The sequence below is a fragment of the Thamnophis sirtalis genome, unplaced genomic scaffold (assembly GCF_051295495.1).
Source record: "Thamnophis sirtalis isolate CommonGarterSnake01/CBP01778 unplaced genomic scaffold, rThaSir2_p1.2 scaffold_7, whole genome shotgun sequence".
NCBI classification, from domain to species: Eukaryota; Metazoa; Chordata; class Lepidosauria; order Squamata; family Natricidae; genus Thamnophis; species Thamnophis sirtalis.
Window position 1 is genome coordinate 28,119,742 of NW_028261387.1, and position 25,995 is coordinate 28,145,736.

General features: G+C 41.6%; 1 protein-coding gene across 3 annotated transcripts in view; it reads left to right on the top strand.

Annotated features, from left to right (window-relative positions):
- Window positions 1-3,953: 3,953 nt before the first annotated feature.
- Window positions 3,954-25,995, top strand: part of OMA1 (OMA1 zinc metallopeptidase) — a 34,423-nt gene continuing 12,381 nt past the window's right edge. Inside the window, exons 1-8 of one of the 3 annotated variants that reach the window (XM_087719591.1) lie at window positions 3,954-4,276; window positions 7,154-7,665; window positions 8,653-8,881; window positions 13,214-13,387; window positions 13,489-13,596; window positions 14,685-14,813; window positions 21,252-21,326; window positions 25,082-25,231. In XM_087719591.1, the coding sequence (XP_087575717.1) occupies window positions 7,178-7,665; window positions 8,653-8,881; window positions 13,214-13,387; window positions 13,489-13,596; window positions 14,685-14,813; window positions 21,252-21,326; window positions 25,082-25,231 (1,353 nt within the window). In that variant the 5' untranslated portion in view covers window positions 3,954-4,276; window positions 7,154-7,177. Of the gene's footprint in view, window positions 4,390-7,153; window positions 7,666-8,652; window positions 8,882-13,213; window positions 13,388-13,488; window positions 13,597-14,684; window positions 14,814-21,251; window positions 21,327-25,081; window positions 25,232-25,995 lie in introns of all 3 variants that reach the window. The other 2 variants (XM_087719593.1, XM_087719594.1) reach the window with 2 other exon arrangements.

Below are 25,995 nucleotides of genomic sequence, written 5' to 3' on the forward strand. Positions count from 1 at the left end.
TGCCCACAGGTGATGTAGAATACCACGTACATGAACAAAAGATTCAAATTTTAATCAAGTTGACCAAATAAACCATGGATATTTAATATTAGCATCACACATAGGTTTCCTGATTTTACTTAAGTATAAACTAAGGTGACCAGATTTTAACATTGGTAAAGTGGGACACCATTGACCGGGGGGGGGGGTGTTCTTGATTAAAAATTTGGTCTATATGCTGCCTCCTCCTCCAACAGAACCACCACATTTGCTGCCCAGCGCTGCGGCTGAGAAGCCACCAAAGCTCCTGCTGGTGCCCCCATCCGTGGCAGCGGCAGCACTGTCTGTCCCTCCACTCGGAGCACCTGAGCTGGGCACCACGTTACCCCTGCCGCCGCTGCCTCCAACAGAACCACATTTGCCACCCGGCGCTGCGGCTGAGGTGAAGCCGCCAAAGCTCCCGCTGGTGCACCTGCACATGGCAGCGCCGCCACCGCCTCCCCCTCCACTCGGACCACCTGAGCTGGGCACTGCATTACCACTGCTGCCGCCGCCTCCAACAGAACCACCACATTTGCCGCCCAGGACTGTCCCGCCAAAAGCGGGACGTCTGGTCACTTTAGTATAAACAGCTTCTCATGGGAAACAAGCCTTTTTTTTGGCAATCCCAGCTATCACAAGTTAAACAAAATGTGCTAATTTTAGAAACTGGACACTGAAGAAAAGATTTTAAGCAGAAGAGAAAAAAAAACCCACAAGCCATTGGTCTGATTAGAGCTGTTTATACTAGTGACCAGATGTCCAGCTTTTGGCGGGACAGTCCCAATTTTTAATAATTTGTCCCGCCTCCCGCAGCATTTTTAAAAAGTCCGGATTTTTCACGCAGCCTTGCAGGTGGCAAGAAAACGCCGCGCAGCAGTTTGCAAGTGCCGCGCAGTGATTTCTACTGTCACAGACTCCAGAAACTGGGGATGTCCTTTACAGGCGGCTAGAACTGGCCGCCCGCAAAGGATCTCCTCGGACTTGTTTTGATGAGCGTGGGGTGACTGACGGTAGTTAGTGCTGGCCGCGCCTGCTCAAACTATCGTCAGTCGCGCCGTGTTCAGTGACCAGATTTTAGCATTGGTAAAGCGGCAGGGAGGTGCAGTCAGGGGAGGCAGGGCCTCACCACTGTCATCCTGAAAAGAAAAAAAAATAGAAGGAAAAAGGCTAAGGTAGTTGGTGGGTGACTCAGCTTAGTACTTAACTGCAGGGGAGGTGAGAGAAAGGCTGAAGTAGTTGCTGCCAGAGTCACAGTGGATGACTCTGCTTAGTGCTTAACTGTTTAAAAAAGCCTCTAAAAAGTGCCCTCTACAGGAGGAGGCAGGAGAACCACATGCTTCATTTAGACTATCTTTATGATCACTTGAGCAGAGTTAAGCAAGGGTTAAAAGGCGAAAAATTCCTTATGCAAAGGAGGGACGTGGTTCTCTCGCCTCCTCCTGCAGAGGGCACTTTTTAAAGAGGCTTTTTAAAAAACAGTTAAGCAGAGTCATCCACATGGTTACTCTAGCAGCAACTATCCCAGCCTGGCTAGCGCAGCTCCTGCCTTTTTCTTTTTACATTTTCACATTTTCATTGTGGCAGACAAGAGGAGAGTTGAAATCCTCTGTGACACAGCTGGAAAAGGTATGTGGGTCAGACGGAGAGAGGGGGGAGCAATTCAAAATTATTGTAATTTGTAATTAATTCTTTATTGTGAGTAATTTGTGTGTGTGTTTGTGTGCATGTCTCTCTCAATTTGAGAGAGAGTTCGTTTGAGAAGAGAGGGAAGGGGGAGAGGCAGGGAGGGCAGCCTTGTTGGAGAAGAGAGGGGAAGCCCGCCAGCAGAAGCGGGTCTTTTACCCGCCTCTACTGGCGGGCTGGCGTTTTCTTTCTTTTGCCTGCTGTGCCCCCCTTCCCTTTCTCCTCTCCCCCCCCACCGGGAGCCCCATCCTGATCCCCTCTCCCTTTCCTCCTCCTCCTCTCCCCTTTCTTCGCCGGCTGCTGCCTTGCCCCTGCCTCCTCTATTCCCGCCACTGTGTCCAACAGAGGCGTCTCACGTCTATGGTGGACAAAAATGCGAGACGCCTCTGTTGGGGACAGCTGCGGGGGCGCTGCTTCTCGCTGCTGCCACGCTCTGCCGCCTCACCCCCCGCCTCCTACGTCCCTGCCACTGTGTCCAAGAGAGGCGTCTCGCGTCTATGGAAGACATAAACGCGAGATGCCTCTGTCGGGGACAGCTGCGGGGACGCTGCTTCTCACCGCTGCTGCGCTTTGCCGCCTCGCCTCCTCTGTCCCCGCCGCTGTGTCCAAGAGAGGCGCCTTGCGTCTATGGCGGACATAAACGTGAGACGCCTCTGTTGGGTACAGTTGTGGGGATGCTGCTTCTCGCCGCTGCCGCACCCCGCTGCCTCGCCCCCTGCCTCCTCCGTCCCCACTGCTGCGTCCAACAGAGGCGTCTCATGTCTATGGCGGACATAAACACGAGACACCTCTGTTGGGAACAGCTGCAGGGATGCTGCTTCTTGCCGCCGCCACGCTCTTGCTTCACCAACCGTAAATCTCACCGCACGTCACTGTAAAACGGGACACCATTGACGGGGGTGGGTGGGTTCTTGATTAATTTTTTTTAAAAAAATCAGGACTTTTTAAAAACGCCGCGGGACACAGGACAAATTGTTAAAAGCGGGGTGTCTGGTTACCTTTATTCGGAGTAACACTGTTTCCTAAATGTTGCTTGTTTTCATTTGTAAAGGCAAGAAGTTTAAAGAAAGCAACAGTACGGAAATCTGATCTTAAAAAACAGCCTGTAGGCAACGTGCACATTTCTCACCTCTGATTGTCATTTTTTTTACTTTACAAGGGCTTGCACAACATTTGAGTTGGTCCTAATAAAGATGATCCGACTAGGGATTAGAGATATAGAGAAATATTCTTCATCTTTCCTTGTATTTAAACTAGAATGATAACTACTGTGGGACGTTATCATCTAGCCCTCTCCCAGAAAAATGAAATATCATAGGAAATATTGAAAAGACAGAATATTTCTCTGGATATGAAAAGAAACAAGTTTTAAAAGACAGAATAGTTGCCTGTAGCTTCCTGCGCATCCCCACTGTTAATGGGCCATTAAGAAGGCCAAGCTAGTCCCTTTTACATAATAAAGACTTCTCCACTGCAGCCCCGGGGGGGGGGGGAATGGGAGTAAAGGCATGATAATATTGGCCCTTTACTCAACTGACCATATGGCATCTGAGAACTCAACTAAACCTGGATTCAAAACACAGCCCAGAGTTGCCCCTGCATGGCCCTATAGGAGTCTGACAACCAATCAGAATATATTTCTTACACAGGAACAGGAAACAGAGAGGTGGGACTGAACAGGTTATAAAAAGCCTAGAAAGCCCCTCCCTCAGCCCTTCTCTTCTTCTCCACCAACCTTGAAGTATGTGATCACCTTTTCTGTTCAGGGCTCAAGCTACTGGCCCTGTCCAGCAATAAACCATCTTTCCAAGCAGCCTCCATGTCTCCACTGTCTTTTTCCCCACTTGGAGCCAAACCCAGAAGGACATTTCTTTCATCACTATATTATCTATACATAATAGTATATATAAATGTAAAAAAAAATGTGGATATAAACTGGTATAGAGTTGTTGTAAAGATGAAATTGTGATGTAAAATGAAGAAAACTGTATAATAAAAATATTAAAAAAGAAAAGAACCCAGCATTTGTGAAGCTGGAATAAAATTAAAATGTTGCTGCAACGGAAGGCAGGTCGGGTAATGAAGGACCAATAAACTAAGCAATGAGGTGCAGTGACCAAGCCCTGGCATGCCAAAGTAAGCTTTGCTGCCGGTCCCTCCTGCGTGCCCTTAGCCACCAGCGCGCGAGTCGAGAGGCTTTCCCTGCGACGCTCCGCCCTCCATCCCGGAAGGGAACCGAATTGAGGGGCCGGCTTCGGCCTTGAGCGCAGCCAAAGCCCTTGAACTGGAAGGACGGACGGAGGGTGCGGTTTTGAGGCTCCGAGGAAACCGCCTCTTTTTTGGGTAGTGGGTCAAATGGGTTGTAAAGAGACTCGCCCCCGTGATCGCAATCCCCTTTCTTCCCGCGTCCCCTTTAAGACCCTTCGCCCGCCGCTAAGTCCTCTTGGTTTCGGGGAAAGCAGAACTTGAAAGACGAGCTGCAAAACTTTGGGCCCCTCCTCCTCTGCCGCCTCTGGCGCCTGGTCTCAGCCGTTTCCCCGGGCCGGATGGGTCCATCATTCCCACGTTGGTGGTAGGTGCCGAGTCTCCACGGGCGCCAGCGCTACCCGACTCCTCTCTCTCTCTCTCTCTCTCTTTCTCTCTCCACTTTGCGTCTCTACGTCCCATAAAGCAGCTTTTCTCCAAGTGAGTCTCTCCTTAGCCTCTGTTGGCTAAGTCCCGTCATTCCCAGCAGTCCCTGTTTGGGATGGTGGGTGGCATAGTAAGCATCCCTGGAGGGAAATATGAATCAAGGCTAGCTAACATATTAGACCAGATTCCAAAATGTGTTATTGCTACCATTATTATTTGTAATATTTATTTATTTATTTAGTTTGTCAAACATGTAAAAGATAACAGGTATAAAGGTAAGTATGAACACAGTAAATGGGTACGAATAAATGGAGAAAGTAGGACAGGGACATTAAATTAATAGCAGAGAATGTAGTTCTGTAGAGTCCTTGGTGCTCTCTGAGCTTGGTGGCATTTATCTTATTTATTAATTTTTTATGCTGCCCATCTCCCTTACAAGGTGATTCTGGGTGGCTTTACAGCTTATAAAACAAGTAAGTAGTTAAAAGATGAAATAATATTAAGAGCTATAGTAAAATCGAACTAAGAGAGCTAACAACCAGGGGAGGATGGGGAGGAGGTCTTCTTACCTGCTTAGCCATCTCCAGTAAGACCACCTCCCATTGGGGGCCCAGGCCAGCTGGCAAAGCCAGATGTTTCATTACCCAACTAGGTAACATCAGTATTGCACTGATGATGTGACCTAGGTGGATAATGAAATGTTTACAAGAAAAAGCTCAAGAGTACCAAGGATTCCACAAATCAATCCTGAACTATGAATATTCTCTTCTATTGGTAATTAGAATATTCTATTCTATTCTAATTGGTAACATTAGTTCTGTCTGACGTAGAAACAGACTGGGGATTTTTTTTTTCATAGACGTTACAAGAAAGTTGAAGAACCAGAAGGGCAAGCATACATGGTATTCCCCCTTTACAGTTTGGAGGTGCATGATTTGGCCCTTTGGTTGCATAATCTGTGCTGGAGATTATGTGGGTGTTTGTTCCCCACACTGGGTTTGGAATCTCAAAATGCAGATGTGCAAGTTCAGTAGGGTGATTCCTTTAATCATAGGTTCTACCTGTTTTAAGTACTGGCACCTTGCAGTCTAAAATACATGTTTGTGTGTTTAATGTTGAGAAAGGAAATGGAAATACGATAGTACTTTTTAGTTCTCAATTGGTTTAATGGGTGACTTACTATATTGGTATGGAGTCTAGATAAATGTACTATCTGGTTTTTGCCTCACAGATACTTTCCACATTGGAAAAAAGAAACTTTGGACAATGCCTGATTATCGTTTTGCTCGCTCTGCTAACCCTCCCCATCATCTTTTGACACTTTCACAGGCTATCTATATTTCCCCATGTTTCTCAGCATTTCCCTTAGCTAAAGTGCATTTTGAATATTGCCTCCTTTCTTTTAATGAGGGGAGTATTCCTTGAATTATAGGCAGCCTTGCTACACTTTAATGATCTATATAACAGGGCATTGTAAGGGCTTCACGGAATCTTACATCCCATTATATATACAGTTGTGTTTCATGAGATAGTAAAATATCTCATTCCGGTGGGTGGTGAATGAATGTTGGAGTAGAGAAATTGTAACTTGCGTAGCAACGAGTTTAAGGCTCCTCTGACCAATTCAGTTGGTTATTATATTAAGCCAGAATTTCATTATCCATGATTTGTTAAGCCATCTATTATGCAGAAACTTACTATAGTAGCAACCAATATGACTTCAGGCTTAGCACAAAATATAAATCCCTAAAAGGTATGAAATTAAGCCTGCTTGGAATCCCTAGTCTTTTATTTTCTTCCTGTCTCCTGTAACTTGTTTGTCTATTTGCTGTCATCCACTTTCTCCTTCCCTTAAACTCTGCTCTATTTTCTCTTTCACTACTTCTTCAGTCTTGCTTCCTGTTTCCAAAGTTCTGCTTTATTTATTAACTATTGTCATTTTTAATTGTGTTTAAAGGGATTAGCAGTTGTGAAACACTGTACTAAAATAATAGAACAAAATCTAAAATTACAAAGGTTGGAATCTAATTATGTCATACTATTGCATCCCCAGGAAGGGCAGGGATGCAGTCCTCCTTTCTCCTTTAGTTGTTGCGTGCTGTGAAAATTTGCTTTCTGTGTATGTGATGAATAACAAGGAGTGGTTTTGCCACACAAGCAGGATTCTAGTCATGGCTGTGTTGAAAGTTATGAAAAGTTAACTCAGACAAGCTGGTGATTCAACATCAGGAGTTTCCTTGTTTGGCCTTCTTGGCTTTTTCTTGGTCTCTAGATCATGTTGGACTGCAAATATACCTAATATGATGTATCCTAGAGCAACCTTTATGAATTAAAAATCCTATGAAGCATATTGTCCATGTTTACATGCTGGTTCCTCAGAATGAATCCTGGGTCTGCCCCTTCTCTTTTCATACTTCTTGTTTGAGACCAGGTTAGTGTTTTATTTATTTGTTTGTTTAATTTGAATGGATGCCTATCTCAGCAAGAGACTGATTTGTATTAAGACTTGTATTAAGTTATGTGCCCAAATGGTAGAATTCTGGTTTAATGTTGACTTATAAAGAGTGTAGATTTGGCTTGTAAACTGCTAACTATTCTTTGGAAACTAGTTAAAAATTAACTAGTGGAATTTTTGTTCCTGTCTTTAGAAACAAAATTTATGAATCCTGGAATGATTGTCCAAGACCAGGCAGTTTTATCATGTAGCAGTCAGAATCAGCCATATATGAATTAATTGATTTGTTTTCCCTCTTTGTATTACATGCTTACAAATTCATTCTTTCTTTTGTAACATTACATTTTGATTGTCTTCATTTAGATATCAAAACTCAGCGACAGAGAGATGGCTTCCTTTGGTGGCTCAAGAAACTGTATTTTAAATCAGTTGGCATCTTCAATTAATTGGAGAAAGTGCATTAATCCTTACACATTTTCCAGTAAAGCTTTAAATGGAGCCCAACATCAACTGACAAAGTGTCAAGCATGGAATAAAAAGAACAGCATTAGATTTTATTTCTGGAATGACAATTCCAGAATCTATGGAAACATGAATAGAACCCATCGATTGCCTCTGGATCCTAAAGATGTAGGAATATATACAACCAGATGCAGCTATTTTAGAAGGCCTTGTATACTCACTCAGCAAAAGGCAAGGAGAAAATGTGTACTATTTGGAGCTATCATGTCTCAAAAATTACAAGACGTTGCTACTCAGAATATCCAGATCTTCAGATGCTTTCACAGATCATCAATACTGAAAGCTGCTCCAGCTGCACTCTTACTGATGATCTTGAAGCCAGTGCAAAAGCTTTTTGCTATCATCCTTGGGAGGTAACCAATCAACATTGTCCTGGTCAAAGAGAAAAAAAGTAGGAATAATTGGTTGTAAAGTTTGGCGTGTTTACAAAGGAGCAGTTGTGATAAAAGCCCATGGTATGCAAGAAAATAATCTTGAGTTTCTTGTAGCTCTTTTAAAGTTACTGAGATAGCTCATCATATGCTAGCATTTTAGTCTTGGGTGAAAAGCAGAAAAAAACAGCTCACTGCTGCTTGGATCAGTCAGTTGTTGAGTCTGCATCAGTCACACGTATCATCTTTATTGCTAAGAATTTGAGATATGAAATTAGTTCCCAGTTTGTTCTGTAGAATCCCACTTGGATTGCTAGAAGTTCCAGCCAGTTTCTTTACTTGGGTTTATAGGAGCTTCCCTCTGTTAAGTTCTCATGCACTGAATATGGTGTATTATTTGTTAGTTTGGAGAAAAATACATAGAAATACTAAACATACGTCCTAAATATTTAAAATTCCAACCAGTTTGTGGTTTAAATATAGATTATTATTCTACTTCTAATAATTTGTATATGTTGCAGACTCTGGGGTTACATTTTGAATTAAACTATAGTGTGGTTTGTTTAATTGTCTCAAGGGCCAGTGCAAATCTTAAATTGTTTATTTTGTTTGGTATGTTTAAACCATAGTTAAGTATAAAATAAACACTTATTTTACTAGGGCAAATTTACCTAAGAACATGTTTCTTCATATTATAGATAAGTAATTTAAAGTATGATAAAATAAATATTCATTCTTTTATAGAGACTCAGTGACTACCAATTTGTAAATCTTGCTTTGCAAGGTGGAATTGGCAGGATATTGATTTATTGTGCTATAGTGAGAAACAATTGCACTTTATTTGTTTTTGACTTCATAACAGGCAAGTTAGTTGTGAACCTCTCATCTGGATAAAATCTATATCCAAGATTATATATTTTAGCAATCTAGGGGCAGTTGTTTGAAAATTATAATATTTGTGTCTTCTAGGAGTATAAGAAAATGGTGGCATGCACTTCCTCCAAACAAGAAGGCGTTATTTAAAGAAGCTTTGAGAAGAAATAGATGGAAGATAATTCTTGGAATTTCTAGCTTGGGAGTTGTATTTATTCTTTTTTATTTTACGCATTTGGAGGAGGCACCAATAACTGGACGCACTCGGCTTGTAGTATTTCACAAGGATCAGTTTGCAGAAATGACGGAAATGGAGTATGACATGGTAGGTAATTACTAAGGTAAACAGAATCTTTGTTTCTTGTTCCTTTAGAATGGCCTTTTTTCTCAAAGTGCTATAATATATGAAGTACAATGAGTCCATCCATTTAATATAGTATTGTGTAATTCTGGTAGACTTAGTGTTTTGGCTTTAACTGTTTCAATTTATAATCAGGGGTGGGCTTCAAAAATTTCAGCAATGGGTTCTCTGCCGGATTGCTGGGTGGGCATGGTCATGGTGGGCATGGCCTAGTGGATTTCGTTTTCACCTCTCCAGGCTCTGGAGGCTTTCCTCAAGCCTCCAGGAGGGCAAAAACTGCCTTCTCCAGGCTCTGGACTTCTGGAGCTTCCGGTAAGCCAGTTTTTTCCCCTCCCTGAGTGAGCCCTGCATTTATCTTGCATCCTTGCCGTGTGGAAACTCCTGGGAGGGGAGGGGTGGTGTGGGAGGAACAGGACAGGATGGGATGGGGTGGGCAGGGCCAGCCAGGGGTGGGATTTGGAGGTTTTCTGAACTGGCCATAATGTTAGCTACGGGTTCTCCCAAACCCGGGGGTCCCCTTAGCAGCCCACCCCTGTTTATAATCCACAGACATTGTTATATTATAACAACTACTCTCATTATTGCTGACTAGAAATAATGATAATTATTTAACATCTGAAAAGACATATGCTCCTTTTTTAGAGAAAATATATCTTTGCAAACTTTCAATTGTATATCAAAATCAGGGTTGGTATAAATTAAGGGCATTCTTTTGCTACCATTCCCTTCTTGGCTTGTGAAAGTGGCTCAGAACGCGTAGTGTGGGTGGGTTCTAGTGGTGGTAAATTCTTCTTTCAGTAGGGAAAAATTGTTCCTTTGCATCAAGAGCCGAGGTGGCGCAGTGGGTAGAGTGCAGTACTGCAGGCCACTTCAGCTGACTGCTAGATCAGCAGTTCAACGGTTCAAATCTCACCGGCTCAGGGTTGACTCAGCCTTCCATCCTTCCGAGGTGGGTAAAATGAGGACCCGGATTGTTGTTGGGGGCAATATGCTGACTCTGTAAACCGCTTAGAGAGGGCTGAAAGCCCTATGAAGCGGTATATAAAAAAATCTGCTATTGCTATTGCTATTGCTATCTTAAGAAGGTTTTGGATCACCCTCTCCTTAAGAAGCCATCACTGGACCCCATGACACTGGACAAACTTTCATCCAGTATCCATCCTCTCCTTTTTGAGGAAGGCGATTAAGAGAATGGGTATGCAGCAACTTCAGAGGACTTGGATGAATTATCTGCAATTTTTTTCCCAGTCAGAATTTAGACCTGGATACGGTATGGAATTGGCATTGGTTGTGCTTTTGGATGATGGTGGCATGGGCAGGATGGTGGCTTTGTGTCCATCCTGGTTGCTTTCAATAACATCAACTATGGTAGCCTTCTGAACCGACTCAGAAATTGAGGGTAGGTGGCATGGTATTGTGCAGGTTCACCTCTTTTCTGCAGGGTTGGTTCCAGTCAATGGTGATTGCAGAAGAGAGATTCTGCCCTCTGTCCCTGCTATGGGGGATGCCAGAGCAATCAATGCTCTCCCCTCTCCGATTTAAGATCTACATGAGTCCCCTGGATGAGCTCATCCATCGCCATGCGGTGAAGTATCATGCGTATGCTGATGACACTCAATTGGCTTGAAACTGATGATAAAATACTTTTTACTATTCCTTCATCTATTATTCTTTGTTTTAATTTGGTTTTTATACTTTTTAATATATTTATTAACTTGTTTCTAGCTCTGTTGTACATTGCCCAGAATTGCTTGCTAGTGAGATGGGCAGTTGTATAAATTGGTTAAATAAATGAAAATAAGATCAATATCTGCAAAAAGTATGTTTAGACCCCTGCGAATCAGCTCTGGTTTAATTTTGAGGGTGATTCCAAGATGGTGTGTGATTCAGGTTTGTGGTTTGTTAGTGAACTTCCTTGATTTCAGCTGCCTTGAGTTTCTGCTTGAAAAAAGTTAATCATAAACTATAAAGCACTGGTGGGTGTTTTTTTATAGAATGCTGTGAAAATATCAGGATTTGAACAGACTTTGTTTTGTAACCTTGACATTTTGAAATATGCTCTTTGTACCTGTTTTGAGGCAGTAACAGCAAAGATAGCAGAAAGCACAGAAGCCACCATGTTCTCCAGCAAAGGGTCTACTTTACGCTAAACCAATGCAGAAATCATCCTTCACAGAAACTCTTGGGGGGAAAAACACTCTTGATTTTCCACTTGCTTTTCTGGGACATGCAGCTTAATATAAGATTCGCCCCTGATTTGGTCTTTTGGATGATTGTTTTGCTCTCTCTGATCACTGGGTTTTCAAAATACCAGGGAAGTTGGTGTGGCTGTTTGACAAGTTTAAGCCACTCCTAGGGAAGATTTCATCACCTCTGGCTTCAGTTGAATGTCAGACTGGGTGAGGCATATTGACAGAGTTTGGCCTTCCCTAACAAGCAAGATTTAGTAGAAAACCACTGACTTGAGTCAGGAAATTGTAGTTTTGCTGCCTCTGATTACTAAGCTTTATAAGGTACCAAGAGCATTGGAAAGGTTGGTTCCTACAATTTCTAGCTAAACTTGGTTACGTCAGGATTGTGTCTTGACTTACATGTTAAGTGTTTATCTCTCCGGAACTGTTGCCTCTGAATCACAATGCAACAGTGAAATACAAAGCCACAGAGATATGCAGGGCAGGGGAAAAAGTAACCCCAGTAATTTTGTCTCCGTCTGTTCATTTACCTTGGCTTACACTCAATTATTGTCCAGAAGCTTAAATTTGCCTGACCAAAAAGAATTTAAAAATAAGGTTTGATCCAACTGGATAGGTCAAAATGCTGAAAGCTGAATTGAGCTTTCTGTTGTAGAAGCACAGCTTCTTGTTGTTTGGGGAGAAATTGTTACATGATACCCTTGAGGCAAGACACCATTTTTATGTGCTGCAGAAGTCGAAGGCTATGGGAGGCAGTTGGAAGAAAATTATTATTTGCAGCAAGAATTCTCCCTTCTTCTGCTTATCTCTCTTGGTTGCCCTGCAGGATTTGAGTGGCATTTATCTGCATATATGATGACTGCCTTCTGTGTGGTGAAGGCTTCAATTGGTAATAGAAGTGGAAGGAAGAGAAAATGAAGAGAATGAGAGGAACAAAGAACTTAAAGCATCAAAGAAGAAGCTACTTTATAAAGGCACTTGAATACAACGGTGGTTTCTGATTTTTAGCATTTCCGAACAGGGTTTTATAATGAGAACCATTGTTCCACCTTCATTATTAAGCCAATTTAGTGGATCAATTAGCTTGGCACCCTCTTTGGTACATAACAGTTCAGGGTGTTAAACAGACAGTTTTTTCACCTGTGCTGCTTGTGATTAATTTGAAATACAGGGGAAGGGTATGGAACTGAATCGTAGCTACCATAAGCCTGTGTTTCCTTTTGATTTTAAAGATTGTTCGTATTGGTAGGTTACATTTGGTAGAGACTGTGGGGAGGGGGACATGGTGTGTCTAAGTGATGTAAACAGCATTGCAGTCTCATTAAACAAGCCCTACAGGGATGCGGTAGCTCAGTGGCTAAGACGCTAAGGTTGTCGATCAAAAAAGTCGGCAGTTCAGTGGTTCAAATCCCTAGCGCCATATAACAGAGTGAGCTCCAGTTACCAGTTACCTAGCAGTTCGAAAACATGTAAAAATGCAAGTAGAAAAATAGGAACTACTTTGGTAGGAAAGTAAGCATGCGCCTTCGGTATTTAGTAATGCTAGCCACATGATCATGGAGATGTATTTGGACAGTGTTAGCTCTTTGGCTTTGAAATGGAGATGAGCACTGCCCCCTAGAGTCGGGAACGACTAGCACATATGTGGGAGGGGAACCTTTACCTTTACCCCTAATCTGATGTGTTGTGATGAAAGCTGTAAGAAAGAGTAGACCTAAGGTATCCAATCTTGGCAACTTTAAGACTTATGGACTTCAATGTTGGCTGGGGAATTCTGGAAGTTGAGGTCTTAAAGTTACCAAGGTTACATATCTCTGATGTGGATACTACTCTGTAAAGAAGCTTTAGTTTCTTTTACCAATGTAAAAAAAAACATACTTCCCCATAAAAGCACTTTATTCAAATTCCTAAACTTTATCTTAAGCAGACTGTAGCATGATGGATAGCATTTTTCTTCTGAATAATATTATCTCTTGTGTTTATTACATCTCCTTCATAGATATTCATATCTGTGTTGCAGTTTGAGTCATTTGGGACAATTAATGTACTGTCCTTTTTTCCCTCTCCCCTTTTTCCCACCCACCTTCTTTTTTAAATATTTCAGTGGATGCTACAATTTCAGAATCAAATGCTGCCAGAAAAAGACCCTCGTTACCAGGTGGTCAAGAAAGTTGTCACTCATTTAACTGAAAGCAACAAGGACATTCCAGGATTCTCTGAAATTACCTGGACTATCCATGTGGTAGAAGAGCCTAACATTAATGCTTTTGTACTTCCAGTAAGTAATAACTGAAAAGAAACGACGCATAATTAAGAGGGAGAGAGGGAGAAAATACCTAATGGCTTGTCTAAATGCTTATTTTATCCTTTTGCCTACAGAATGGACAAGTGTTCGTTTTCACTGGTTTGCTAAGTGCCGTGTCAGATATCAATCAGCTTTCATTCATTTTGGGACATGAAATTGCTCATGTTATTCTGGGACATGCTGTAAGTTTTGTTTAGTTGGTTTTTTAAAAAAAGAAATGTTAACCCAAAAATTGTTCCATCAGGATAAATGTAACTGCCACAGTCAAGACTGCCATATTTTCTGCAGTGAAAGACTGATACTTTGCATTAAGAAACTGGGTTAGTCTTAATCACTTAGTTCACCCTAGACAAGGTGCAAAATGTTTCAAGGTTAAAACACTTACTTTTGAGTTTGAAGCCATTCTTAAAAGTGAATTATGGGTAACTATCTGATAATCTGGCGTTGCTCAGGTATTTATTTATCCTAACCCTGTATTAGACAAGAAAAGCTCTGCTTTCGAGGGCAATTAAATGAGTTCCAAATGTTTCCCCTGTGTCCCCAGAAGCATCAAGAAAAATGATACCACCTTAATTTCTAATGTTGGATTTTCCCCCTTACCAGAGGGAGCCCCCTTGTGGAATACTGTGAAGCCATTACCATGGCCACTCCACTCCCCTGCACAGTAGAAGCCATTTTATGACACAACAGGCTGTATCTTAACTGAATACACACCCTGAGAGGTGTTAGGGGTGACCTATCTCCACAGCATTTGTTTCCAGAGAGTAAGACATCTGTGTACCAAGTTTAGTTGAAATTGCTTGAGGCGTTCCAGAGTTATGCTGGAACACACACATACACACACACACACACAGCCATTTTTATAATATAGAAGATATGGCTTGTAGGGAGAATATGAGAAGAGAGCAAGTGCCATCCTACTTGGTAAGCTTTCTGAATGCATTTGAGTGGCCACTGTGACATCAAATGTTTGTGTTAGACGGACTATTGGACTGATTCAGCAGAGATTTTCTTATGTTCTTAAACTAATTGCCAGATGGTTGGTGCATATTTCACCCCCATCATTTTGACAAGCATAGGTAAGCTGAACCTTCTGCTAAATCTTCTTTTTAAGGTAATTTGATTGTCTCTTTTGGGCTGTCATTGTTAATGAGGGGAAAATACCTTAAACAACATCCTTATAGTTTTATTCCGGACTAAAATATAGGAAAAACTGAACGATGAGAGAAGAATTAAAACAATATCTTTATTTCCCCCCCTTTGTTTCAAGGCAGAAAAGGCAAGTCTGATGCACTTCCTGGACTTCTTCTCCCTTATTTTGCTCACCATGATTTGGGCTGTCTGTCCTCGAGACAGTTTAGCTGTGATAGGCCAGTGGATCCAAAGCAGGTTTCAAGAGGTAAGTTAACCAAGTTCCTGCAGTGTATCTTTAACATTTCAGTTTGACTAATTCCCAGATTAGTTTGAAAACGCTTCTGTCTCAGATATGCCAGATCCTGTTGGAAACAAGATGCTGCGAACAGTAGATTCATGTCTGATCCAGAGGGCTATTGCCTTTCAGAATGCTGGGCGAAACTATAGATTAGCTTCTGTGAACAGCTGATACTGCAAGTCTTGGCACTTTCCTCCGTAGGCTGGTGTGAAGAATGTGATCTCCCTGATTAAAAATTAATGAGTACGGATATGAAACAAGATCTCATCTGTGACCTATTTCTTTTTTTATCAGATTGCTCCTATTTTGATCCATAGTGGATCGTGAGATTTTTCTTTGATGAGTAACAATCCTCAGCCTCAAATGCTGTCTCTTTCACCTTTGTTTTACCCACACTAATTCATTCTTTTGACGTATATGGCAAAGAATTAGAACTAGCATGTCTGGGAATCCTGTTGTCTGCTAAAAACCTGGCTGTTCCGGCAGGCCTGGGGCTGTTGACCCATGAATGAGGTCCAGCCCCTAAGTAAGTCGAGTGTATGGTGTGTTCCTTTTAAATTGTTCTTGTTTTTCCCCTATTTTTTTATTTTTGTTTTATCCCTGTATTTGTAAGCCGCCCGGAGTCCTACGGGATTGGGCGGCATATAAATTTATTAAATTACGAATTACGAATTAATTTGTAGGGCACATGGTGCATACCTCACTAGATTATTCAGTATTTGTTTATTTGTATCCTGATTTTATTGTTTTTGCAACTAACTAAGGGCGGCAAATATATCCAGCACACCTTCCTCCTCCTATATTCCCCAGAACAAGGGCCCTGTGAGATGGGTTAGACTGAGACAGAGTGATTGGCCCAAAGTCACCCTGCTAGCTTTCATGGCTAAGGCAGAGATCGACCCCTAGGCCCCTAACATATGGGGTGCCGCAGGGTTCGGTCTTATCCCCCCTACTAGAGTCGCAACATCTACATGAAACCGCTGGGCGAGATCATTCGGAGGCACGGGATAAGATACCACCAATATGCGGACGATACGCAGCTGTATCTGTCCGCCCCGTGCCAACTCAATGAAGCGGTGGACGTGATGAACCGGGGTCTTGAAGCCGTTAGGGACTGGATGAGGGCTAACAAGCTTGTACTCAACCCGGAGAAGACCGAGTGGTTGTTGTGTTTCCCTCCCAATAATTTGGTTAGTGCTCCATCACTCAGGCTGGGGGGTCAAATTTTATACCCCTCAGACAGGGTTCGCAACTTGGGAGTCCTCCTGGACCCACAGCTGACTTTCGACCACCATCTGACGGCTGTGACCAGGGGGGCATTTGCCCAGGTTCGCCTGGTGCGCCAGTTGCGACCCTACCTGAACCGGGAGGCTCTCACAACAGTCACTCGGGCCCTTGTGACCTCTAGGCTGGAATACTGCAACGTGCTCTACATGGGGCTGCCCTTGAGGAGCATCCGGCGACTTCAGCTAGTACAGAATGCGGCCGCGCGAGTGATTGTGGGCGCACCTCGATTCGCCCACATAACACCCATCCTCTGCGAGCTGCGCTGGCTACCTGTTGATCTCCGGGTGCGCTTCAAGGCCCTACTTACCACCCATAAAGCCCTTCATGGCAGTGGATCTGCGTACTTGAGAGACCGCCTCCTGCCAATTACCTCCTTGCGACCTATTCGATCGCACAGATTAGGCCTCCTCCGAGTTCCATCTGCCAGTCAGTGTCGACTGGCAACTACGCGGAGGAGAGCCTTTTCAGTAGTAGCTCCGACCCTCTGGAACGATCTCCCCATGGAGATTCGTACTCTCACCACCCTCCAGACCTTCCGCACAGCCCTCAAGACCTGGCTATCCCGTCAGGCCTGGGGATAAAGATCGTAATCTGCCCCCACCCGAATGATGAATGTTGTGTTTTATTTTACTTGCACTGTTTTCATGTTTATTGTTTTATTGTCTTGTATCCCCTTCCCTATAAATTGTAAGCCGCCCTGAGTCCCCTCAGGGAAAAGGGCGGCCTATAAATAATAAACTCAAACTCAAACTCAAACTTACAATCTCCTGCTTTCTAACCTGGAGTCTTAACCACTAGACCACACTGCCTCTCTTCTTTGAAGCAGTTTACTAATTCATGAAAGACACTATATACAGTATTTCAGTGAGGTTTATGGCTGGTGAGGCAAGCGAGCAAAAGCCGTCCTGCCGCCCCGGCGCTATGTCCAATGCCTCTTGAAAGCGGGCAAAGGGGGACGCCTCTATGTCGGACATAGCGGCAGGTGGCGCCTCTTGAAAGCGGGCAAAAGCCGCCCTGCCGCTATGTCCGACATAAAGCCATCCTGCCTCTATGTCGGACACAGCGCCGGGAGGGGGGCGTCCAAGGGAGCAGACCCGGGAAGATCGCCTGCCCGGCTTCGTGTACTTGTACCAAAGATAACACGTTCTGTGACAACGCCCGGGCGATCCCGTGCACCGTGCCGCCCGACATTACCTCCCTGCAGAGGGCACTTTTTTAGAGGCTTTTTTAAACAGTTAAGCACTAAGCAGAGTCATCCACTGTGACTCTTGCAGCAACTACTTCAGCCTTTTTCCTTTTACATTTTTTTTCTTTTCATGATGACAGTGGTGAGGCCCTGCCTCCCCTGACTGCATGTCACTGTCGTATTTTTCGGAGTATGAGACGCACCTCCCCCCCCCATAAGAGGATGAAAATGTTGGTGTGTCTTACAGCTGAATACAGCCATTTTTGGCCTTCCGAAGTTCCGCCCCCGCATCCCATTTTTTGCAAAAAATGGACTGTTTTATGCAAAAATGGAGGCGGTTTTCCCTTCCTCCTGTCCCCAGAAGCACTCTGCAGGTTCAGCAGGGCTGGAGGAAGGGAATAACGCCCCTCCAGCCCTGCTGAAGCCTGCAGAGTGCTCCTGGGGACCGGGGAGGACAAAAACTTTTTTTATTACTTAATTCTTCAAAATCTTGGTGTGTTTTATAAACCGGTATGTTTTATAGTCCAAAAAATACAGTATGTATGTGTTTGTGTGTGTGTGTGTGTGTGTGTGTCTGTCTGTCTGTCTGTCTGTCTATCTGTCTATCTTTAACTTTTCAACTTTGGACTGTGAGAACTGAGAGGGAATGTAATATTCTTTGATTTTCTTTGCAAATTCTCTGAAATAAGAACAGGGTTTAAGAAAAAAAAAACTTTATTCCAGCAACCGCATATATTCTACTGAGTGATGTAAGGCTTTTCTAGAATCAATAATTTAAATTCAGTTGTAGCATTCTCATTTGTGGTAGTATTAACTATTGGAACAATGGCGTGCAGTTTGTGGTTGAGCTGTCTTTTTTTATTTATGTTATTCCTTTAACCTGATCACCCAGAAATAATCCAGAACTTGGCTTCTTGTGGTTGAATGCTGCAAAGCTCATTCATCTGGAACAAAGAAGAAAATAAATGCCCTTATTCTTCCTGTAAAACTTCTTATTACACTTGTTCTTCCTGCCAGTCAGGAATAAAATCAGAGAAGTAGGAAAAGGCAGTTCAGTTGCCTAGCCTAAATCAGCTGAAGGAACTGTCAGAGTGATCAATGGCACTTCAGCACTGAGCTTTCTTTATAGTTCAAAAGATGCCAAGCCCAGTTCTTTGCTTCGTATTATATCTGGCAGCTTCCTTCTCTTCATGTTGCAGAAATGGAAAAATTGGGGTAGCATATTTTGTTTTTTTCTAAAAGGCAGCACCAGGGAAATCTCTAGGGTGAGGATTGGTTTTTCCTAGTTTCTAAAGGTATCTGAATGAATGTGCTGTTCTTATCCTTAATAAAAGTTTCCTGTTCGTAGTACTAAGCGATTGAATATTGCTCACTGGGGAATTCTGGGAGTAAAGTCTGTGCATCTTAAAATTGCTGAGGTTGAGAAACACCGACTTAGATTTATAGCAACAAAATACTGTGGTTTTGTGTGACTTTCACATTATGGTTGATTCATTTCTAATTGAAAAGAATGATTTTAGAATCTTTTCTTTTTGCATTTCCTATGCCCTTAAAGATCTTTTGAGATTTATGGGTTTGTTTATTAACTCAGGTTTATATGCCACACTGGTTGAAGACTCTGAGCTACTTATGAAATCAATATATACAGTTAGTAGGGTTAAAAGACAATATAGAACCAGGGATGAAAAGCAACTAATAAAGATAACTGACCACAGAATTATGCAGTTCATATTCAGGTCATCTTGCCTTGGTATTGCTTTGTAGCACCTTATTACTGTTTTCTATGTTGTAGTAGATTTTTTTTAGCATTTCTATTTTAAATGGTTTAAATGTATTTTTTTTCAACATTTCCAAATAGTATAATAATTATATATGTACATAAGTAAAGCCTCTTCTCACATTCCACAGATAACAGGAAAAGTCATGGCTAATGCCTTAACTAGTTTCCATTCCAATTTAATATGTTTATGTTTAGGTAAAATGTTTACCGTATTTTTTGGACTATAAGATTCACACACCTCCCGTCCCCCCCAAAAGTGGATAGAAATGTCTGTGCGTCTTATAGAGCGAATGTAGCTGAAGCCCTGCCCACCAGCTGGCCCACACCTTTTAGCCTCTGTTTGTGTGCATACTTTTAAATTATTATTGACAATCCTGGTGATTGTTTGGACAAGTCCTTGCAGTTTTCTTGGCAAGATTTCAGGAATGGTTTGCCATTGCCTGCTTCAGAGGTGGGTTGCTGCCAGTTCGGCCCAGTTCAGTTCAGCTGAATTCAGGCCTGGGTTGCAGAACCGGTTGACATGCCCCTGAACTGGTTTCCTTGCTGCCGCTTGGCCGCCACCATTTTGGATTTTAGTGTCTGCGCGTGTGCAGTTCACTGTAAATTGTTCATGCGTGCAGAACAATTTACATTAAACAGTGCACTCAGTGCACTTTGTGCACGGGTTGCGAAGCAGCAGTAAAACTGGCAGCAATCCACCCCTGGCCTGCATTCTAGTGGCTGTCCCAAGGTCACCTAGCTGGCTTCAGGCCCAAGGGCAGCACTAAACTCTTCTGAATTAAAGGGATGCCATAACCATCACACCAAACTTGTTTTGATTTTTTCTTGGATTGTTTTCATTTACAGAATGCATGAAACAATAGTGTGCAGCAAAGAAAATGGCAATATTTAGCACTTCTTCTGTTTCCAGCAATGCTTATATTCCCCATTGAGAACCTTTTTACATTGCCTCATGCCCACCACCTACTTCAGCTGCTGGACATGCTCTACATGCAGTTGCTTTTAAAGACTACCTGAAAGCCACAGTTAATGCAAAAGGCAGTGGATTAGATGCTTATTGGCCGTTGTTCATGGAATCATATTACATCTGCACTGGATCCTTATTACCATCTGATTTAAAGTATTGGCTTTCACCCTTGTTGCTCTTTAAAGCTTGGCTCTAAGTTACTTGCAGAACCTCTGGAATTCCCAACCTTGGAATTAGCTTGACTGATCCTATTTGGAGAAGCAGCTGGCTCTTCCCTGCTTTGGGGAGGTTAAGAGGGCCGAAGCCCAGAAGCAGTCCTTTTTCTGATAAATGGGTGTTTGAGAAATGGCAGCACCTATTTATTTTTAGTGGAGTTTTTGTGTTTTGGGTTATTTTATATATATTGTATTTAAATTTGGGATATTTATTTATATTCCATCTTTATTATTTTTACAAATAACTCAAGACAGTGAACATATCCAACACACCTTCCTCCTCCTATTTTCCTCATAACAACAACCCTATGAGGTGAGTTGGAATGAGAGGGAGTGACTGGCCCAAAGTCATCCAGTTAGCTTTCATGGCTAAGGTGGGATTTGAACTCACACTTTCCTCCTTTCTATTCTGCTGCCTTAACCTTTAGACCAGGGGTTTCAAACTGGTGGCATGCCCACTCCGCGAATGGGAAAAAAGTCACAAAATGTTACGTGATGGCAACGTAATGCCGCAAATTTGACACCTGTGCACTAGACCAATTGTAAGCTGCCAAAGGGACTGTTTGGTTTTCAGTGGGGTATATTTCAATGAACAAATAAGAAAACTATACCCTTGAGGTAGATAGTTTTATAAATTAAGAATTATAGGGGTTGGGAGTCCAATACTTTGGAAGAAAAGTAGACATAAATAAGTCATGCCTTTTCCAAATCCCATAAATCCAAGAAAAGAAGCACTTGGTTTAAGGAGGTGCAGATGGGCCCACCCTGCTCACCATGTGTGCTCCAAAACATTTCCTTTTTAAAATTCTACTCATTAATCATCTCTACCTATATTACTAAAATATGCACTCTTGCGTTTAGCAGAAACTCAATGAGTGTAATTTTCAGGTAGATTTTGATAAGAAACTGGTTTATTTCAGAAAGTAGCAAGTATAAACACTGGGTTATTTCTCTTCTTCTTTCATTTTAGTTGCTTTTTGATATGCCATACAACAGGACTTTAGAAGCTGAAGCTGACAAGGTGGGACTTCAGTTTGCTGCTAAGGTAAGAATTGTCTTTCTTTGTTAGAGTTTCAGTTGAATTCTCAGTAGCTGACAAATAGCTTTCCCCTTTAGTTGTAATGTCTTTAATTTTAGTCTTGGGATTATTTTCTTCCACTAACTTTGTATACATTCTTAATACATGTATGTATATACACTTATAAGTCTATATATGACATGCATATAATTATATACCATCACTGCCACCTAGTGATAATAAAAATGTATATGAGGTTTTTAGAATATGTGAACTGTTTGGACTGCTAAATACAGCATTATATTTAAGTAGTGTTCTAGCTCATGTTAATTAACAACAATATCAGGAACTTTCCTTTATATTTGTGGGCCAGAATTCTTTAAATTCCTTTCCAGGATTTTATCATTTATACAATGATGAATCAACTTAAATGGTTTCTATAGAAAAATCACACTATTACTACTTTATAATGATAACATTCATTCTTTCAAAAAAGGGAAGATGGGGTAAGTAAAGTAGTCTTTATTTGATCAATGACCAGCACAAGGAAAAATGGGAGTAAGCAGTGAAATCCAAATAGCTACTTTCTTTCAACCCATAACGTTCAAGCTATACAATTAATTAAAAGTTGGAACATAACACATCGCTACACATCACATGTTCTCCGCTACTATTCATGTATGTGCTGTGGTGCTGATATGAAAATCCAGGCTTGTTGTATGAAAGTACTACCTATCTGAAGGTGCTCATTCCCTCCCCCTCCCCCCAGGCATCTGCAGCAGGTTTTATCATCCCATGTTCACACCTTTGCATTATTGAATAGCCTTTTATGATGGGTCGCATGTATAAGTGGAATACGAATATGTAAACACACACTTATTTAATGTATTTATTAAATTGATTTATATGGCCACCCATCTCACAAATGCAGCTTTTCACTAAAAGCGAAGGGGGGAAAAACTAATAGTGGTCACAGAAGATAAATCCAAACAAAACTATTATTAAAGATCTCTCAGCGGGCATTCAATCTCCTGACCCTGAGACCCCGGAGCACATCCAGATCTTCAGGCTTTATGAAAAGCCAGCAGGCTCAGAGGCAGTCTGATCCTGGAGTATATAGTGGAGTCAGTGAGGCTACAAATATTTCTTAAATAAAACTTTAAGATACAGAAAATTTTTAACCATTTATCCCCATAATATTTTTTCTAGTACCTTCTATATTTGTAAAGAATATTTCAAAACTTTTGTTTTTATCGTTTCCACATTGTACAGCAGTTTTGTTTCATATTTGCGTATGTGTGTGCATGTGCATGTTTGTTTTCCTGACAAAAGTCCACATCTTAGTTCAGGTAGTTTTGTTTCTTTTTGCAAAACTGGTATCTTCTTTTCAGCAGTGGGTTTCACATTTTGTTACCACTGGTTTGGTGTACACGCCCCTTCCGCGCATGTACTCAGCTATCCGCACATGCGCTTTGCTCGGGCGCACGCCTTCCATGCATGTGCTCAGCCTCAAAAATGACCCTAAATAGGGTGGCATAGAGCCGGGGCAGGTGGCAGGCCCACCCATGATTTCCGCTACCAGTTTGGGTGAACTGGTCCAAACCTTTGCTCCTTATATTTGTATATGAGTCAATTACTCATCTTCTATTCTTCTGTTCCAGTTAAATGAAATGACTTCCTCTTGTCACCCTCAAAAAGTTTCAGGCAAAACTGACTAAAGAGGAAGAGAGCAAATATGCCTACTTCCTCTCATTTGATATAATCCTCCCATGTGGATTAGTTTGAAGTAAGAGGAAAGAAGGTTAGGGAGGAGACAAACTAATTTGCTACCAAGATAAAAATGTTACAATTGAGCTACCTTATCCCATTGTGTGTGTTGCTTAGGGTTCTTCCTACTATGAGTGATTGCTTGAATAATCATGAGTTCTAAACAAGGATGTTTACCCAAACATTCTCTGCATAATTACAGTGGTTTTGAATTCTGAGAAGTCCATGCATCTGAGAACTGCCAGTTTAGAGAAGGTTAATTCTGACTCAGTAAATACATCCCGTCTTTCTCCCACCCACACTTTCTGTGCATATGTTTAAAGAAAAAAATATTTTATTTTATAACATATAAAAATTCCATTTTCAATTAAACTGTGTTTGGTTACAAATAGTTTTAGGAAATAATAATTAGTGTTTACAATAATGTTCATTACATTAGTTTTTTCTGTGCATATTTAATCAACGTTTTCTATTGCTGCCTTAGTGTTTTCCCATGAATGTCAATGGGCAAAGGCTCTTATTGCCAACTGAATTTTTTTCACTCTACTACCTAGAAGCTGTTTGTTTTTAAAATGATGTAATAAAAGATAGTCATTTGAATCAAGCCAGACAATTTTGCAGATATTTACGACAATCTCTGGATACCTCTGAAAATGCCCACCTGATTTTCCATTTTGGTATGCACTGTTTGTTTTTTCTTGTTTGCTGATTTTGTATCCAGCATCCAACAACAATTGATTTTAGCAAATTACTTAATTTTTTTCTTGTAATCAGATGGTATTAGATATTACAGTATTGGTATCTATTAATACTTGTGCTAGCTGTTTCCTTGTAACAAACTTCAATGTAGGTAGCCTTATTCTGTTGTATTTGAGCTGCTCTAGAAGTTCAGTTATTTTTTCTTTCAATTCTTTATTTTATTTAGAGGGCTTTGTTCTTTCAATAAAACACTTCAATGACTATGCTGGCTTTTTTATTTTTATTATTACCCCATTCACTTCTAAAGTGAGAAGGTCTACCAATTACTTTGGTTTCATAGCAAGGGATGTCACAATTCCTGCAATGAAAACAGTCCAGGAGTATTCCTATGCTTTCTGTCTTTTGCGTCTTCTTTGCTGACAGCAACTTCCCCGTCCTAGTACAGTGCCTGATGAAGATTGTGACTTGAGCAAAACCTCTAATATAGCAATTGGCTTCTATTTTATCAAGGCTGTAAATTATCTCAATGTTTGAGCCAGTTTGGTGTAGTAGTTAAGGCATCAGGCTAGAAACTGGGAAACCATGAGTTGAAGATCTACCTTAGGCACAAAGCCAGCTGAACCAGTCATTTACACTCACCCTAGCAAAGTGGCAGTGGCAAACCCCTTCTGAAAAACTTGCCAAGAAAACTTTAGGGACTAGTCCAGGTAGTCACCAGGAGTCAACCTGAGTCAAAGGTACCTCTCCAAAAACCTAATGACTTACTGTACTTTGTGAGTTTCAGCATATTGATATCTTAGGAACTTCCCATAAGGTGAAGGTTCTCCTCGCACATATGTGCTAGTCGTTCCTGACTCTAGGAAGCAGTGCTCATCTCTGTTTCAAAGCTGAAGAGCCAGCACTGTCTAAAGACGTCTCTGTGGTCATGTGGCCAGCATGACTAAATGCCAAAGGCGCACAGAATGCTGTTACCGTCCCACCAAAGGTGGTTCCTATTTTTCAAACAGCTAGGTTGGCAGAACCTGGGGCAAGTAACGGGAGCTCACCCCATTAGGGCGTGCTAGGGATTCAAACCGCTGAACTGCCGACCTTTCTGATCAACAAGCTCAGCGTCTTAGCTACTGAGCCACCTTGTCCCTATCTTAGGAACTTCCCATATCTTATCGTAGGAACTTGCCATAGAAACCTATTTGATTAATGGATAAATTTCCTTTGTGTCAAGAGAGCATCAAGCAATATTTACAAGATTTCTAATTGTTGTGCAAGGAATTTCTGAAAATGTTTTTACTAAGCAGTTTTCTGCATATGTGTTTTAGGCTTGTATGGATGTAAGAGCCAGTTCTGTCTTCTGGCAGCAAATGGAACTGGCTAAGATTCTACAGAATGAACCCAAATTACCAGAATGGCTTTCTACACACCCATCACACGAGAATCGAGCTGAACAATTAGACAGACTGATACCAGAGGTTAGTCACTCTTTGTAAACCTTGCGTGCCCTGTCTTATTTGTTAATCACAGAGAATTTCACTCCACATGAAATCACTTAGCATTGAGATAATGTGGGTGTCCAGTCTCTTTAATGTGTTGCTGATAAATATACATAATGCATTTTACAATCTACCAGCAAAGATGCTTTATTTTGTCTTTCCCTTTTTTTCTAAAGAAAATTGTCACCAGGTTGTGCGCTGTCAATTTGTACTGTGTTTTGCAATCCATGCATAGATGCTTCAAAATAATAATAAAATAAATAGTACAGAAATTGGCTAGTATAAGACATAACCCGAGATGACAGGGATTAGTTTTCATAATTGACTTTCCAGTCATCCCTCCAGTCAGATGACCTGTGGTAAGAATACTGAGTGGACTGATACACGTATGGTCTATTTATTATTCTGTCTCATTCATTTCTTTACTCCCCTAGCGATTAGGTATTGAAAAGTTTGTGTTACTCAACTCCTCCACTTGTTCTAGTGGGAGTTGCCATCTGTAAATTGCTTGCTCTTAGAATTGATGTCGTTGTATGTATGTTTGTTGTTCTCCCCCAAATGTGATTTTCATCCTTGTTCAAAGAGGATTCAGACTATGGATAGTGGTTTGTGATGTAACAAGGAGAAAAAAGTATATAATGAACTAGTATATAATGTGTGCATGTATCTTCTAGCAGTCATTGGCACATTAAAGCATTGCATCAGAAGTACAAGTAGTCCTCGACTTACGACCGCAATTAAGC